The sequence below is a fragment of the Cygnus olor genome, chromosome 6 (assembly GCF_009769625.2).
Source record: "Cygnus olor isolate bCygOlo1 chromosome 6, bCygOlo1.pri.v2, whole genome shotgun sequence".
In the NCBI taxonomy this organism is placed as follows: domain Eukaryota; kingdom Metazoa; phylum Chordata; class Aves; order Anseriformes; family Anatidae; genus Cygnus; species Cygnus olor.
Genome location: NC_049174.1, coordinates 14,390,287 through 14,407,792, shown reverse-complemented (window position 1 = coordinate 14,407,792; position 17,506 = coordinate 14,390,287). Strand labels below are relative to the sequence as shown.

At 37.0% G+C, this 17,506-nt stretch overlaps 1 protein-coding gene across 1 annotated transcript in view; it reads right to left on the bottom strand.

Moving 5' to 3' along the window:
* The window catches only part of RAPH1 (Ras association (RalGDS/AF-6) and pleckstrin homology domains 1), a 95,559-nt gene that overhangs the window by 61,784 nt on the left and 16,269 nt on the right, over window positions 1-17,506 (bottom strand). Inside the window, 1 exon segment of the mRNA XM_040560882.1 lies at window positions 366-485. Coding sequence (XP_040416816.1) covers window positions 366-485 — 120 coding nt within the window.

Below are 17,506 nucleotides of genomic sequence, written 5' to 3'. Positions count from 1 at the left end.
TCACACCCTTTGGGAAATGTTGAACTACCAGATTGTGAAAAATTAATTTAAGAACTTTGAGATAGGGAAAATAACCTAATTTAGAAATCTTTACAGAGTACTAAGTTGGTCACATGCTGCAGCCTGTCTTGCTGCAAGTGGCAGTGCAAAATAACTGAGGAAGAGAGGCATCTTTTGCCCTTGCACAACAAAACTGGGGGTGCAGGCTTGGCCCTAACAAAATGCCACAGCTGAAAAAGCCTTAATTCCTATTCATCTGAAATGTTCAACAGGACCCTTGTCAAAGCTAAAGTAATTAGTATCCAAATGAAAAACATGTAATACTTCTAAAGAATTATTCTGTTTCTGACTGAAACCTTCCTAACCTGTGTGAGTTTGTCTAGTTCTCCCAGCCAGGCCCCAAACATCTTGTCCAGATCCTGATCTTCCTTATCACTATCTTCTTCTGCACCATGGTCAAGCTCTTCATCTGATAATTGCTCCATCTGGAAAAAAAAACAAAAACATTGATTTTTCAGGAATGTAGTAGTTGACACCAGTTTTCTTAGACATTGATACATTCTGAAGTCAAAGCGTATTTGTCCATAAGCTTCATAAAAATTGCACATTCAGTAAGATTTTTTTTATTTTATTTTTTTTTTTTTTTACAATGCTTACACATAAAGAGTAAGTATGAAAGCTGCAATGGATAATTGCAAAGCCAGGCTTATAGCCCACTTTTGTCTGAATCATGCAGGAAAAGATGAAGAACAAAGTCCATAATACTTAATACACCATCAGAAGTTACTTCATGCTAGCCTTGCATATGCACTCATTGCCAGCTATTGTTGGCAAAGTTAACTGACTTGACATTAAAAAATTCATCTCTGTACAAGGAATTCAGCTGACCACAGTTGAGCAACACCATTCAACGCACAGGAAGTGCAGTCTCACTACATTACAAATAGCTGACTCCACACATCTGTAAACAGAAATGCTTAAACAAGCCACAGAGAATGCCAGCAATGAGGCAGTTTAAATTCTGGAAGCTCTCCAGATCACTTCAGTGATACTGCACAGTTTTCACCTGACAAAGAAATCCCTCCCTGCAAGCAAAGGGACACCATTACATCTAGGTGACCCTCCTTCATTTGAGGAGTCTGAGCGACCAAGATAAAGACATAACATTCTCCAGATGTTACCTGTTATGAATTCACAAGAAGTTAATTTTTTTTAAACAAGTCTCAGTTCCCCAAACACGTCCTCCAAGCCCCTTCTGTAGGGCTAAGACTCAACATGCCTTCCTGGGTATACCCATGCTATTAAACCCAGGATTTGTTCAGAAGGAAAATTTACAGAGATTAAACATACCTTGGGGGAAAATGACATAGGTAGCAATTTGGGAGTGATTGGGTGCTACAAAAGAGTAAATGCTAATGCTACAGAACATCCAAAGAGGCATGAGAACAGATCACCATCGAGAGCTACACAAACAAATCATGGCGTGCAATAGAGCTTGATTTGGTCAACCCATGCATTACACAGTGATTTACTACACAGCTTTCAAAAGCACTCGTTTACATTTTGTAGACTCGAAAGCAAACTTTGTAAATGTTACTCTTCAGCAAGAAGAATCTTGGTCTGAAAAACTTCACAGTGCTGCAGAGTTGAACTGATGAGAGAGATTATTAAAAATGATAAAGATAGTCTCAGAGAAAAACTGTTCAATCAGTTTTAGGCTATTTATGACAACAGTTCATGCAAAAAAAGACCTCCATGATCTAAAACTGCCTTTATTTCTATTCTTACATTGCTTAGATTTCACTTTACATTGATAAAATAACCAGGCAACAGGAGATTTCAGAAGTGATCTACCATTCTGGGGTCAGCAGAAGCCAATAACTCCCACAGATGCAAGATACTGCCATCCAGGTGCTCTAGGCAAAGCAGCTTCTACCTCCTACTGAGGCTTTGCTTTTGCGGGAGAACAGAATGCAGCTGCTTATCTTAAAGGGGCAATAATATTAAAGCTGACATGGCATACTGCAGCATAGATGCAAAACAGATTAAATTCACCTTCTAAATCTCATTTCGTCCGACACCTGCTCTGAGACCTTTAAGTACTTCTGAGACTCCAGGAAAGAGAAGAAAGCTCTTCTAAAAATCTACAAGCAATGTTGAAATCCAAAAAAACCAACAATATGCTCATGTAATAGAGCAGCAGCCTTTTCCGTGATGTCACCCCAAAACCCTCCTGCATAAAAAAGTGGAGACAGCAGGGCAGCAGCAACTCATGCTCTACCTAACCTTCTGCAAATCAGACAGAAGCTGGATTCCACTTTCACACTCCTTCAAAAGCTTTGCCTTATTAGTTCTTAGACTTTTATGTGGATCAGAAACATCATAAATTCAAGCCAAAACACATTATACCTAAGGTGACATGGCAAACAAACTACAGTAACTGTTCTCATTTGAGAACATAACATTTCTCACTGTGTAGATATGCCTGATGTTTAGAGCTTTCATTTGAAGGCTAAGGGAAGCTATTAAACGTGTGCCTTAGGAAACATGACTATAAACGGGTGAATCAAATGGAAACTGTTATATAAAACAGACAGAGCTCTATTTACAGAGATTTTACATGGCTAACCTTTCCCTCTTTCAGCTGTTTTTGCCCCTCTCTCCACAGTTAGATGAGACTATTTCTGCAGCGCGTTCATTCTATGGCACTTTTCATAACTAATCCGTTCAGTAAGAGAAAAGTTCGTTCTTATTACTAAATTTTTCTGAAGATCTGAGCTGCGGAAAGAAACCAGCATTCTCAATTTCCCATAAATTGTTGCTTTAGCTTTTTTAACTTGGCAGCAGGGACATTGCTTCAGTTCCAGTTACTCTGAAGACAGAATTAGCAGCCTAAAGAAAACTTTTACAAGTAAAGTACTGTTGTGTCAGCAAGCCTGGCACTAAACCCAGTAGCATTTGCCAGCTTCTTGTAGTCCCCACCCAAGCTTTCTAACGTCAGCTGCATTTCCTATAAGCCTGTCAATGTTTGCTTGCAAAAGGCACACAGAGGATAGTGTCTCACTTAAGAAATAGCTAATATTAACTCACTAGCTCTGTAAAATGGATCTCTTAGCACAAGCCCTGATACTGGACTAAATCAATGAATTAGGACAGTAACAAAGTGTTCGACTAACAGTTTCTGAACTTTCCATCAACAGAAATCAAAATAGTAGCAACTCAAAACAAGCGCATGTTACCATTCAAAAGTGACTTTTTTTCCTTTTTACAGAAGTTCTCTCACTGCAGTTGAACACAGCAGACATACACCATACTTCAGCAAATTAGGACCTAACTGGCAGCTATCACACCTTTCTAAAGCTATGACATTTCTATTCATAACAAGAAAGGAAAACGACAAAAGCTTAAAAGTTTCTTTCTTTCTGTTTTTTAAAGGAATCATTTAGAACCAGGTTCAATCTAACAAATAGAAAGTAAGCCACTTACATATCGAAAGCATTTGCAGGTTAGTAGAATTAAAGTAGCTCATGCTTTCCTTTGGCTCATACCAGGTGAAGTGACAAAGTAACAAATTCAAGCCAGCTTTCAGCACTTCACATCCATTCATTTCAAGTGTATCTCAAAACAGTACTTAATGAAAATGAGCAGCTTTCAGATTTTATTGAGCCTTCTATAACAGAGAATAATGTTTTTTAATGTTTTTAAACGTGCCCACTAAAATTCCCAGCTAAAGATGCTCATCTGTTCTTGACTTGTCCAGGGCAGCTCAGCAGTAAGACAAGCTGAACAGACTCAGCAGGAAAAAGCAAGCAAGTCAGAGAAAACACAAATGAAGACTCACTGCCAATTGTATGTATGTACAGCAAGGCTCTGACCTGTCCTCGCATGTAATACACACCAAGTTAAATTTCTTCCAGGAGCGTGACCACAATCCTAGTTGCATCCCATGTACAGAATAACAAGGCTCTCTAATGAGGTTTTGTTGCTCAAAACTGCTGGCCATTCCCTCCCCTGAGCATCATCAGTGACTAAATCTTATATTCAAATACCTACACAACTACAGCCACTGGAAGTTTTAAAAAACCTCAATCAATTTAACTCTGGCACTTGATGTCACTGACAATTCCAACTCAATTCTAAAGTGATAAAGCACTGACAACTTACCAGATAAGACTCTTAAAGATCTGAATATTGCTCCTCTGTGAATCCCTGCCAAGCAACGATTAAAGAAAGATCCTGTTCTAAATATTTACTCTAATTCTCATCTTAACCATTTTTCTACTTGTATCCTAGTAAGATTCAACTAAACCAGTTACAGTAAATATGATTCTTAATTTTTTAATTTCTTTTCAGCGTTAATGCCCTGGCCACCTTTTTTGTTTTTCTCCCATAACAAACAGGATAGGGCCTGCATGAATAACTGATACACTAATAAGATGATAGATGTTAAGCTGTAAATACTGGTTGGACCAGATGACCTTGGAGGGCTTTTCCAACCTAAATGATTCTATGATTGTGTTTTAGGAGCCCTCTACATGAACATTTTTCATAGCAGCACTTTGCCTCTCACTTTTCCAGAAAATCAGCAACAACATATAAAAAACATAACCTATGAAAATACTTAGACTTTGGCCTTTTTTTCTTTTTTTCTCCCCTTGTAAGGACTTCTACTTCTTAGCATCTGTCATTCTGGGACACATAGATAAAGAAAGGTCCCAACATGGTGTAGGCTTCTCTATGCAAGTAGACCACACTTCTGTGCAGGAAGCCTGTGTACCATCTCTTTTATCCACTATGGTCTATATCAGCCAGTTTTAACTGTTTAAAATGTTATTTTAATAGGCAGACCCATAATCTGCTGTAAGTCTGCTAGTTTTCTAACTGTTCATTAGGTTTGTTCACCTTTAAATGCATGAAGCCCAGTATTCTAGAGTTATTTTATGAAAAAGTAATGAGGCTTTCATTAGAAATCAACAGTTAGAGCATTTAATCATAACCTACTATTTTAATTACACAGACAAAAACTGTATCCATTATTAGGAAAAAAAGGAAACATTTACTCTTTCAAGCTGGTTCTTATGCAATCTGATGAAGCTTTTAGTATGCTAGGATGAGCATGAGATGACGTAATATTAAGAAAACATAAGGAAAGATGAAGAGTCCAAGAAGATTTTTTCAAATCTACCTTTCTGACATTTTCAAAAAGGGACAGCACAGCAGAATTCTGAAGCTAACAAATCGTAGTCATCAGAAAGCTACAGCTGATCTTTGGAACAGCAGGAAGTTGTAATTGAAAGTGTCTCTAGTGTCTTTCACTGAGATCCCATTCTGCAGACTTGGGCTTTGAGATGCTAGTTCCTACCTTAAATCAAACCAGTTCAAGGCAATCGGAAGTTTCATTATAATAATATTTCCTTATAGTAAGGACACACAGCACTGAAATAAAACTTTGTAAAAAACACGCACTACAGAATTTGTCTATGCCACATTTTGTTAACAATAGAAAGATTTTCAAAGAAACAACAGAATTCCAACTCCAAGTGGAGATGCTCATGTGCTTAAAGGGTCAAGAATGTGCTTATTCACTATAATATCAGAAGTACTGGAATACGCATTTTGAGCTAATGATGCTTAAGTATGTTCAAAGACAACTGACAGCATAAAACCCTAAAAGTAAAACAAACCATCTCTTTCAGGCAACTGATGTTTTCACCCGCACCCAACCTTATTATTTAAACAACTTTGTACAAGCTCATGCCTGTTACTGAACTAAGGATTTGCTTCTTCAAAACAACTATGGAATTTGTTAGAACTCTACTCTAGGGGTAGAGTGAACAGTACAATAATGCTCAAAACACTATCTGAACAAGCAACTGATCTTCTGCGTTTTAAAAACCTAGCCTCACGAACCTAAAGGAACTATGTAGCACACAAGATGTTTTTAGAAATTAGAGCTCTGTTTCCATTTGTGATCGCGCCAGCATCCATTTCTGTTCAAGAAGTTGGACATGACAAAACACTACTGTAATGCACCAAACAAGTGCATAAGCATGGCACGCGTACAAACAGGAGTAAGATTTTAGCATGCTTTTACCTGTACTACTCATTCATCTGACTGCTTGAAGGAATATAAAAACTGTGCAGTTAATAAAATTCGGACTTAGGGGTTACTTATAGAGGAGAAAAAAACCTGAAATGTATTTGCAAAACAACCGAAGCACACATCTACATTTTTACCCATTTCCTTGAAGTTCTGGTAAACAATGAAAGCTACCTTGAGCACAAATCATTTATTTCATATTAATAATCTGCCCACGTGACAAAGATCAAATAAACCTACCACGCCTTTCAATAAAAAAATAAAAAAAATCTTATACTAGAACTGACACTACCTTTCTCCTTTGAATTCAATACAACACTACACCAAGCCAGTGATACGCTGGAGATAATTTGTTTCAGTATTTCCACGTTTCCTCTTAATAAATACAAAATATAATGAAATCTCTCTCCCTTTCCCTGCCAGAGTAAGAGAAGATCTGGAAGGGGATTAGAAGTGATAGGAAATTCTTTGCACATCAGTGTCCTACAATCCAGTTTACATTAAGAGTAATTTCGGTGAAAACCTGTACAAGAGCAATTGTTTGCTCTCAGCTTCAAATAACAGAGGTACAGGCTGAGTACATCCCAAGGCTCCTATAGCACACATTACAACACCTCTCAAATTCAAACACTGAGATACAGAACCTGTCAGCCAAAAACTCAAATTCAAAACATCCCAAATAAAAGTCTTGCACTAAGTGAAAGCCCCCTTTAATACACTATTTTGAGTGAACTTTGAGGGTTTTTTTTGTTTTGTTTTGTTTTTTTAAACCATGCTTCAGGCAAGTTTTCCAGGCTTGTACTCAATACAACATGCTGAAAACACACATGATGTCTGACAAAAGAAAAACTTCAGCCACTTCAGTAAAAGCAAAAAGACCATTTATAACCAATAACTTTATATGCTTCTAAAATTGCTCAGGCACTAATTTCAATAGTTAAAACTCTGTATTTATGCATTACACAAAGATTGCATCTGTTGCCACATTTTAAAAATCATGCATCTGTGCACTCCTTTGTCCCAGTTAAAAAAGCAAATTATTTATGCAATGCAGCTTTAAACTGGAAAAGTAAGAGTATGCCTTGCATACAAGAAGAGGCTCACATAATGAGAAGTACTGTGGGTGACATGTTGAGGTCTTTAACAGCAATCTTTACCTCCCTCAATATAAGATCCAAGAAAGAAATAGTTGCACTAAATCACACCTCCATGGTAAGAAGATTTATAAAACATTTGTAGCTACTAATATGTCTCAATACTTGGTTGCTGGATTATTAAGCAATGCGACAACCTTTGACCCAAACCTACTATCTGTTTCCTGCTCATCTTTCTGCAGAAATCCAGCAAACATGAAAACCAGGCATCCTCACTGTAAGGCCTTATTCTCAGCTTTAGCTGTGAGGTGCAAAAAATGGACATACAGCCTGCAATCTTCCCTACTTTAACCACCTATCTGTGAAACATGCAAGAATGTCTCTTTGAAACCATGGAAAAGAAATCTTCATGTCTGAAAACATACATTTTGAATTGCAGACAAGTCAGAGTTTCAATAAAAGATCAATTAAAAGCTGCTGAAAGTAACAATTAGTCAGCCAAACATATACAGCATGATTTCTAACACTACTCCTAAAATTAAGCACATGCCTGTACAAGACCTTGCCTTTGCCCCCAGCTGTTTGTGTTTAAACCCTATCAAACAACTACATTTTCTCTAAGTCCTTACAAATATTTTTCTTTATTTCCAAACTATCGGTTTGGAATATTTCCCAATTATGGAATTATTTCCAAACTATTAGTTTGGAATATGAATATTTGTAGCTACATAACTTATATTAATTTTAGAAACTCTTAATAAAGCAATTGTCTGAATAAGCAACTGGAAGAAGAAAAAAGCCTTAATCAGATATCAGACATCAAAGCAAACTGCCTCAGTGTTCTTGGAATCCCCCCAAATACATCAGTGCTGTATACAGTAAACACAGGTTGTCTAAAACTCGGTGGTGTTCATGCAAGAGCTGTTACACCTTTCAGATTATAACTACCACCCCAGGGATTCTAACCAAGAAAGTCAAACATACCACAGTCGCTCCCTAGTTTTCCTCAGATTCAGTACCAAATCTTTGTATTGAGGCAGACAGTCAGTTAAGCAGGGATAAGAAAACACCGCACTCTTCACAGACAAAACAAATATGAAAGAAAAAAATATTTTCGACTAGCAGCATAAAGAAATAGAAAAACGTAATTCCCTGTATTCACATCCACTGCAGCTACTGATTCCCTTGGTATTTAATCAAGGCTGGTACATTCCCCTTCTAACTTTAGTGTACTCAATCACTCACCAATCTCCTGAAATAAACAACCTGAAGATACTAGAATGTTTACTTCACTATCTTGATTTCAAATTAACAGCAAATTCCTCTGATGTGCCACAGTAAGAACATCCACAAAATACCCGCCCACCCTTTCTTTGCTTGAAAGCTTGAAGAGAAAAGTAAAACACAAAGTGGATCAAGAAGTCTACCTTACATTCCGCATAGTTAGCTTCTCATTACCACTCCAGTATTTTTTTATTATTATTTTTAGTATTTGTATATATATTGACTATACAGCATGAAATTTTAAATTTTCCTTCATAAGGTGACATCAAAACACATTTAAGAGAACTTTCTTCCTGGAAGGAGACACCAAAATTACTGAAACATCTACTGAAGAATCTGTCTAATTGCACCTGAAGTTTATACTCTGCTGAGAAAGCACACGGTAAAAGCTTTATTCCCCCCAATATATTCTAGTGCCTATCTCGCATCTAGCCAAATAGATGTTGCTTTGAAAAGACTCGGCTTTATCCATTATTGTGCCTAATTTCCTGAACCAAGATTTCAGCCAGAGGACCCAAATAGTATTAAGTCCTGTATAAAGAGCATGCTAGCTCCATGTCTCACATGTAGCGCCATGTCTCACAACAGATTCTTTTTGAAGACAACATGAAGACAGCTCTAAAAAAAAAAAAACAAACAGCTGCTTAGTCAGGGATCATAAAAACAAAAGTTGCCTTAGTTAATATACCTCTAACTAGAGAGAAGAAATATAGGTGTTCTCTCAAAGAATGTCAGTTATCAGCTACAGAAGCCAAAATCTTAGTCTGTCCAGTTTCTGAGAATTTTCAGCATGATAAGAAAATGAGGTTATGTAAGCAAGGAAAGTGCACAGCTTTAAGCCAGTGTTAAAGTATAGTCTGCCTTCAAGAGGCAGAGAGATGTATTTAGAAACACGCTAGCACCTACTTTCCAGAATCTTCATTACACATTTATTGTAACACAAACACTGGTGTAGCATCTCTTCCTATTGAGTTCTAACTTTGGAATCTGACATTCAAGAAAACCCCAACAAATATTAACAAGTTTATGCAGAAAGAGAAAAGCAGTATTAACACAAAAATTTCAAGAGGTTTTTGTAAACACAAAATTTCAGGAGGCTGCAATCTAAATAAGATGTGTAAATAACCTTTTAAAAATATTAGTAGGTAGCAGACAAAATGTATTTTGTATTGTAAGTGAAACAAAAATATCTTAGAGTAGTTGCAACCTTAACATAAGACATAGATGTCAAAACAAGTTCCATAGTCAAGCTAAGCCTTATTACACAATTTGAGAATGTGCAATTCAAGGCGTAGAGTAAAGGGGAGGTTATTAATGTACTTGACTCTAACCGATTATGGTTTGAACATGCTTGTGACAGTATTTGAAGAAGATACAAATACATAAACAAGTCGACCTATCTTAGAGATTGCTAGATAAATGGCAAAAAAACTGATTTAGTAAGAAATCATTAAAAATCTTCTTCCAATAAAAAAAAACCTTAAGTAACTTGTGACAAGTTCTACTATTTCAGCCCCGAGTTCTTCCTTCAGAAGCTTCCTACTAATCCTCAAGACTAACCTTCCTATACGTTGCAGGCCATTAAACTTGCCTGCAACTTTAATGATGAAGTGACCACAACACTTTTTCTAACAGGAAAAAAAAGCAGAATATTGACACAGACTGTACAGTAAATGAGAAATTACCAAGCAAAATGAATTTCAGATGCCTCTAAGAGGTGATTCTTCATTCATACGAGATGCAGGCACCTCAGGACGAGGACTTACTATCCTAGCTCAAAGCACTGAGCTCCTTGCTCTGCTATCCCAGTTCTAGCTATGGCCTCATACGTCAGGAAAACGCAATGCTCCCAAGTATTTTGGTGTGAGGCGGGCGGGAAGAAGGAAGAGGAAGATGTGCAGCAGCACAAGGAGAAGATGAACATTCCAGACTTGAAACATAATGTTCAGTTACAGTTACTATCCTAATACACAGCTGTAAATGATAGCAGAACACCAAGGGCAACGCAGGCAATTCTTTTGTCCCCAGGGTACACAAAGGAAGTGGATGAACAAAAATCCAGAAGCATACATATCCAAACATCATGGTGGACATGCACACACTGGTCAGCCAGCCCAAAGCTCCATTAAAAAATTATATAAAACATTTAGTAAAGGAAATAACGAAGTTAGATGTCTCAACTTTTACTAAAACTTCCCAAAGACTGCAATAAAAACACAGGCCTGTAAATTTTTTTATACATTTATCAGCAAGTCTATAGCAGACAAGTTGGAAGAAGGAAGGAAAGAAGGAAAATTTTCACCTTCCATTTTACAGGTAAGAGCCATTGCAAAGAACACAATGCAAACTGCTCACTGTTTGGGAAGACAAAACAAGGAAAACTGTCTACACTTATAACTGCATCTTCAGCAACATTCTGTATATAACACAGAACGTGAAATGTGACATGCATAGAATTTTGCATAACCAGTTTAAGGATTCTGTTTTGCAATGAAGACAACATTTTCAGAAATACTATTTGCAACTATCGAAACAATGATCCAAACCACCTAACACATGTTGCAAATAAAAGAGCAGGTAGTATGCCTGATTTGGTCTTCTCTTTCCTCAATAGCTGCTGATGTTGAGCGAATTATAAAAGAAAAACAAAAAATTGTATCAGAGTCACACAGAAACAGAAACCAAAAGCAAACAACACCGTATTCTGTAGGTGTACCACATAACAGCCTTCAAAAGTAAAATTCAACTGAAACATTAGCAAAGCGTTTTTGTGATGCATGAAACTGCTCGAAGAGATGTACATTTATCTGGGGGAACGTTTTACCACGTTTAATTATAAATTCCAATGCAGGTGAGCACATTTCCTCATAAGGCCCTCAGCTAACCCACGTTACTTGCATGTGGACAGTAACACAATACTTGGATTCAGTACAGTTAAAAACTAATTTTTGCTCAAGGAACTCTCTCAAAGATTAAAAACAATAATTGTGCCAACGTTCACTTAAGATACCACACCAGGCACTCAAAACTTCTGTGATGTGGGTACTATCTAGTAGGACTCAGAACAAGTTGCCAAATCCCCTTCAATTAGGGCCATGTGTCAGCATATAAACCATGCTTCAAAAAATTAAAGAGCAGTGTTTTAGCAATGATAAAGAAACAACATTCTTCACAAGTTGCTTATATAGAGTTGTGTATCAGGTTGTGTTTTCTTTACACTAACCTCAGCTGCAACAGGCTGCAAGTTGATTTAGGCTTTCTAGTAAGAATTAAGACTACATATGAACAGCTGCATTTCAGTGCAGTAGCTAGAACTACCATCTCCAGAAAATGCACTGTATGTTTTTCGGAAAACCCACAAATGAATGTTTTATACACCAGCGTTTCATTCTTAGCATTTACGAGTAAGCACATTTTGATGATAGTTTCATGGTTAGCCATTAATCATTTGAAAAAAACAACAAAACGTGTTTAGAGGATGAACAGGGAAATAATCTTTTGGCAGATAAATTATCAAAAAAGGAAAAAAACACTTAATTTAGAAGACATCTGCTTTACTTTAAACCTACTCCTAACAAGCTGAGCAAAGCACAAACAGTAATAGTGACTTAAATGCAAATACCTAAACAAGATAAACCAGCTCAATTCATTTTGCATTTTAAGCCAAACTTACGAAGGAAGTTTAACTGGCAGTCAACTACCAGTCAACTTCATTGCAAACTGCAAGCAGGGACATAAGCCCCTCTGCCCATCTCCATCACTTTTTCACCTCTGTCTTCAATACAGTAGGATGTGCATCTATTTAAGTGCTAAGCAGGTAAGCATAACTACTCTGATGGGGGAAAACCACAATGACCAGAACAGGAACAGAACAGAAAAATACAAGAAGTTTTCCATGGAGAACCTGTGCCCTGGAGGAAGCTTTGAAGGACTGCATATAGGAGAATCTTGCAAGTATATTACAAACCCTGATGTGGGGGCATGACAGAGAAGCACTAGGAGCCAATACTGAAAAGAAAGGATGGATGTTAATAGGAATGGGGCAGTGTTACAGAATATGAAAGGGCAGGGGATCATTTGGCAGTAAACAGGATTAGACAACAGTTCACTATCACAATAAACCTCACGTGTGATACAAAACAGAAGGCCAACTTCCTGCTGCATTATCTAGAACTCACCTTTTTCCTCGTCAATATGGAAGAATCCAAGCTATTTATCGACAACCCCACCAGGCAAAAAAAAAAATCCCTCTTGAATTCCTACACTGTAAAAAACTCCTCTCAGCACTTGCTCTCTCCCCTCAAAAATGAAAAACCATTCCAGGATTTCAAACCCCAAAGCAACTTCTCCGACGCATCTGGTTGAGCAAGGCACCAAAACCTGTAACAATTCCACCACTATTCTCTAGTTAAGCCTGTCTGAATTGCTGAAGAGAAGAAAGTCTGAGCTAATAGAAGAAAGGATATGATAAAGGCTGAAAATACAACTTAACTCTTATCCTCCCGTTTGAGCAGAATATCACTGAAAAATTCTCCCCAGACTTCCTCAAACCACAGAAGGCTGACAAAATATTTTTCCCTGCATAATTTAAAAAAAAAAATAAAACACACACACACACCTTTCTTCACATGAGGTTTTGCTCCTACTGTCAATTATATATCTTTCCTCTGTAAGGATGGTTTAGTTATCTTAATCTAAGTCCACATGATAACTCAAAGCAGCATCAGCAACTGGAAGTACAAAGCAGTCCATGACAAATTTCATAGCTTACAGGCACCTAAGTGTTGCTGAGCACTGCTCTTAACTTCCAGTTTATAAACCTCATAAAACTCCAAATTGATTTAAAATATTTTAAGAAAGTCATTTTGTGTACTTAAGATGTGCTCTAAAGATATATATTCATACTGAAAAACTGCATTACTTCAGTTTCTAAATAAACCTTGGCAGGAGAGGCTGAGGATGAGAAGGGGGAAGAGCACTAGTAATGGATTCTACTCCCTGGAAAGAAAAGCACTTAAAACAAGAAAGCAACCTCAACATTAGAAAGGTTTTGTTATGTCTAAGGTTGGAGAAGTCTAAAAGCCAGTAAAGCGCACACAAGATGCATATCAAAAGGACTTTACCTAGAATTTAATCATAGAGATTAAGACCAAATGTAAATATTTAACACCAAATCACTGCTTTAAAGCACACATTCCTGACAACATAAGAAAATCAGCTTCCATAGCAAAAAGGAAAAAGGAAAGTACAAGTCATCCACCAAGGAAGCGAACATGAAATTCCTATACCGTAGGACAACCATGGAAGACAGGGCTGACAGCTGGATCTTGTTAAAGAAGGACTTGAAACAGAAAGATTTAAATTCATGGGATTAGGCCAGCATTCCTAAAAAACACTGTTCAGATCCTAAGCTGCAGAGACCTTGTCTAAACAGCTCAGCACCTGAGTCACATAAACAACTACTGTCTGAAAAGCCTGCTGCCACCACACACAGTGGTTCTGTGAATGGAACTTTTCTTGCACATAAAAGCTAAGACAATAGCGTGCTTTGGTACGGCAACTGTGGAGGGGAAAAAAAACAAGTGAGTCAGTCAGTGGGCTCCAAACTACCATTCATAAACACACCAAGTTTCAGTAATTTTTCTAAAAAGTTTTTTGACTAAGACTAACTCTACTCCCAATATCTTTTTTTTTTTTTTTTTAAATAAAAAACTGAGTTTTTTATTCAGTGAAGGAACACAACCCTAAAGCAGGTGGTTGATCACAGCTTTATACTCACAGATATATATATATTGTACATTATATTTTACATTACAGTTTGCTTGTAAGCATGCTTTTAAGTTCTATCATCCGTATTCGGTTATTCTCGTCTCTTATCTGTTTAGTGCTGTGGTAAAGTGATGAACCAAGATCAGACAGATTTAGATGCCAATGTCAAAATGAATGCCAATGGTTTACTAAAATAAGCTTAAAGTTTACCTAAAAACTGAGACCTTTAACTTTTTTTTCCACCACATATATGATTTATTGCTACTTTTAAAGCCACCATCTGAAAGTAACATGCAATCTCTTGGTGGTGTTGGTGTTTTTGTTTGTTTTTGTATTTTAAATACAGAATATGCATGAGCCTTTTCAAACACCAGGACTTCTTAGCAAGGGTCACACCGATGGAAATTCAATCACTGTACAGCAATCTCATTTCCACACCAAGAAACATGAGTTTGCAGGGACAAGAATGAGATACTCTCAATGCCAGAAAGCTTTCAAGTTAAAGGCTAAATACAGAAAAGGTATTTTCTCTACTGTACTTTCTCATTTGATGCTTACACACATTTCTCATTCACTTCTGGAAACCAAAAACTTATTCACAAGCAACAACCTAGCATATAATCTGTAGAATTGGTTGCCTCAGTACCAGCCCAGAAGCTACACATGTAAGCACCTCAATTTGTCCACTCTTGCCTCAAAACAGTAAAAATACACAAAATACAAAGTAACAGAGAAACATTATACAAAGAAACAAAATACAAACACACACAGAAACAAAGAAGTACACACAGAAGAGTAGGGCACTTGGACAAACACATGGGCACACCTGAATATCTCAAAAAACGACAAAATAAAATCACTCAATTCCAAGCAAACGATACTAAGGGCTCACAAAATTCTATGTAATGAATAGATATCACAGTGCCAAAGTAATTTTGGAGTAACTCAGGCAAAGTAAGAATACTGATTCTTACTTCAGTCAAATACTGATTTTTCACTGTTGTTGACCCTCAGTAAAAACCTTTCAGCACAGTTTTTAGTAAGGGAACACCTTCTGTACCTAGCTGTAAAGGTGATCTCACAGAAGATATACACCATGTTTTTCATGATTTTGTCGAATAATTGAGAGTCAAACCCATAAACTTTCAGAAACTTTGAGTAAGCAACAGTTTGTCAAGAAACAAATGTTTCTCCCTTTTTGCCATCACACCTTAATATCAAAGGTTCATTCTCTGCTGAATTCAATCAAAAAATGGAAAATATTCCAAGACTGATTTATAGACTACTACTCTCAACTAGTCAGATATTTCTGTAAATTCCTTCCTATCTCCCTGCCCTCCTACAAATGAAATTATGCTACCAGAATAGTTTAAACAAACAACAACAAACAAAAAAACCACCAACAAGCTAACTAAAAAAATCCACCTTTTAGAGATGCACTATTTTGATGCTATTGCCCTGTCTATATAAGTAGTATTATTCTATTAGCAACACACACTACCTCAGCTTTTTTCCTCCACAGACTATAAATAGCCATGTCCTCACACGGAAACAATTACATGCGACTTCTAAGCATTAAAAATGCATTAGAAACTCAGGGCTAAAAGTGGGCTTATAGTGTAATGCATACTGAATCTGCACCTTGCTCAAAGAACCATGCCCTTCCTAAGTCAAAGTACTACCTCAGTTTACAGTATCACTGCAGCCAATCTCAGTTCCTTTCCGAAATACATAAGCCTGTGTCCATATGGTTGATCACCAGTGCTGTCATTTCCTCCAGCATAATTCTGAGAGCAGCAGGAAACACTGCTCACAACAAATGCAGGAATACCTGACGTATACAAACGAAACAGAACCTGCTATCCACTTTGAGCCTATTTCTGAAGTCTGACTAAGTAGGATCTATTGCAACTACAGCACAGCAAACGCCCCCCAGGATTAAGGGTATTCCGTGCAACAATTCTCACAGATGAGTATTTTTCTGTGATATAAAACCAGGACAAACTCTTATTCTTGACACACATTCTTTTAGTGGTACTTAGGGAGGAGGTTATATCTAGTTCACAGAAAATTAGGTCACCCATTTCATAACCAAATATAAACTGCACGTGTAATTCGTAAGCATTTTATAGATACTCTCCCTCAACAGATATTTGGAAGAGATTTATCACAAGTTCTGCATGCAGCCAGATTAATTATAAATGCAGAAGGAAGGAAGTTCATATTTACAACCTTAGTCAAACAAAAACACCATTATATCATCTTAACAGCTGTGCAACATTTTGGCAAGCTTCAGAGTAAAGAGTTTTCTTCTCAACATCCCAAAAGAACAATTATTTTTGTTCCTTCAAAAATATCTTCTTTGGTATAAAGACCTCCTTAAGAATTGAGCCAGATGAATCAACTACAGAATAAAACACAACTGGAATGTGTACTACAATGAGTATTTTTACTGCTGAAAGCAGCTGTATTGAGTTGACCACACTGCATAAGGAATGTCATTTGTGACACCAGAAATGGTAATTACTTGGAACACATTCACATCTTGTTAAGGACAAGGGTTGGCAGGACAGAACTTATCTGCATTGACTTGCTGTAGCTGAGCAAGCCACAAAACAGTAACAGTTACTATTCAAAATGTAGATGCAAGGACAAGTTTAAAAGCCACATTACAACACGCCTTTTAATACACTAGCACCTTGATATTTAAAGGCAAAAGTTCCAAATTGTTTGTCTAGTGCACTGTGTCCGACTTCAATGAAAAAGCTTATGCAGAAGTCTGTGGAACATTCCATTAATATACAGTCTTACTGCCTTGGATTGCTAACAGTGAGGTGTGAAACGTCTGGAAGATTTACTTTTTGTAGAAGAGGTTGTTCCACTTGAATCTGAGCTGTCTACCTGAGAATTAAATTGAATTAAATCAGAAAAGCATCACCACAAAAGGACTTACGTGATTTTAAAACAAAGAAAGAAAGCACAAGAGTTTAATTTCCTTTACTGGTTTGCTATGTTACTTTGCACTCCTGAACACACATTCAGGTCTAAGACTTGCTGACAACTTCTTCCTGTTACCTTTCCAAAGGATTTACAAAATTTTGCTGATAGGAGCTATCACCTAGCTTACCTTTAAGGGCTAGCTTGCAACAAATCAAATAGTTTTTGTAGAGTTATAAATTTCATTCCATTTCACTGGGAGCTTTCTGCACACTCTACCTATATCCCAACACATCTCCACAATAAACGCAGCATATAATTA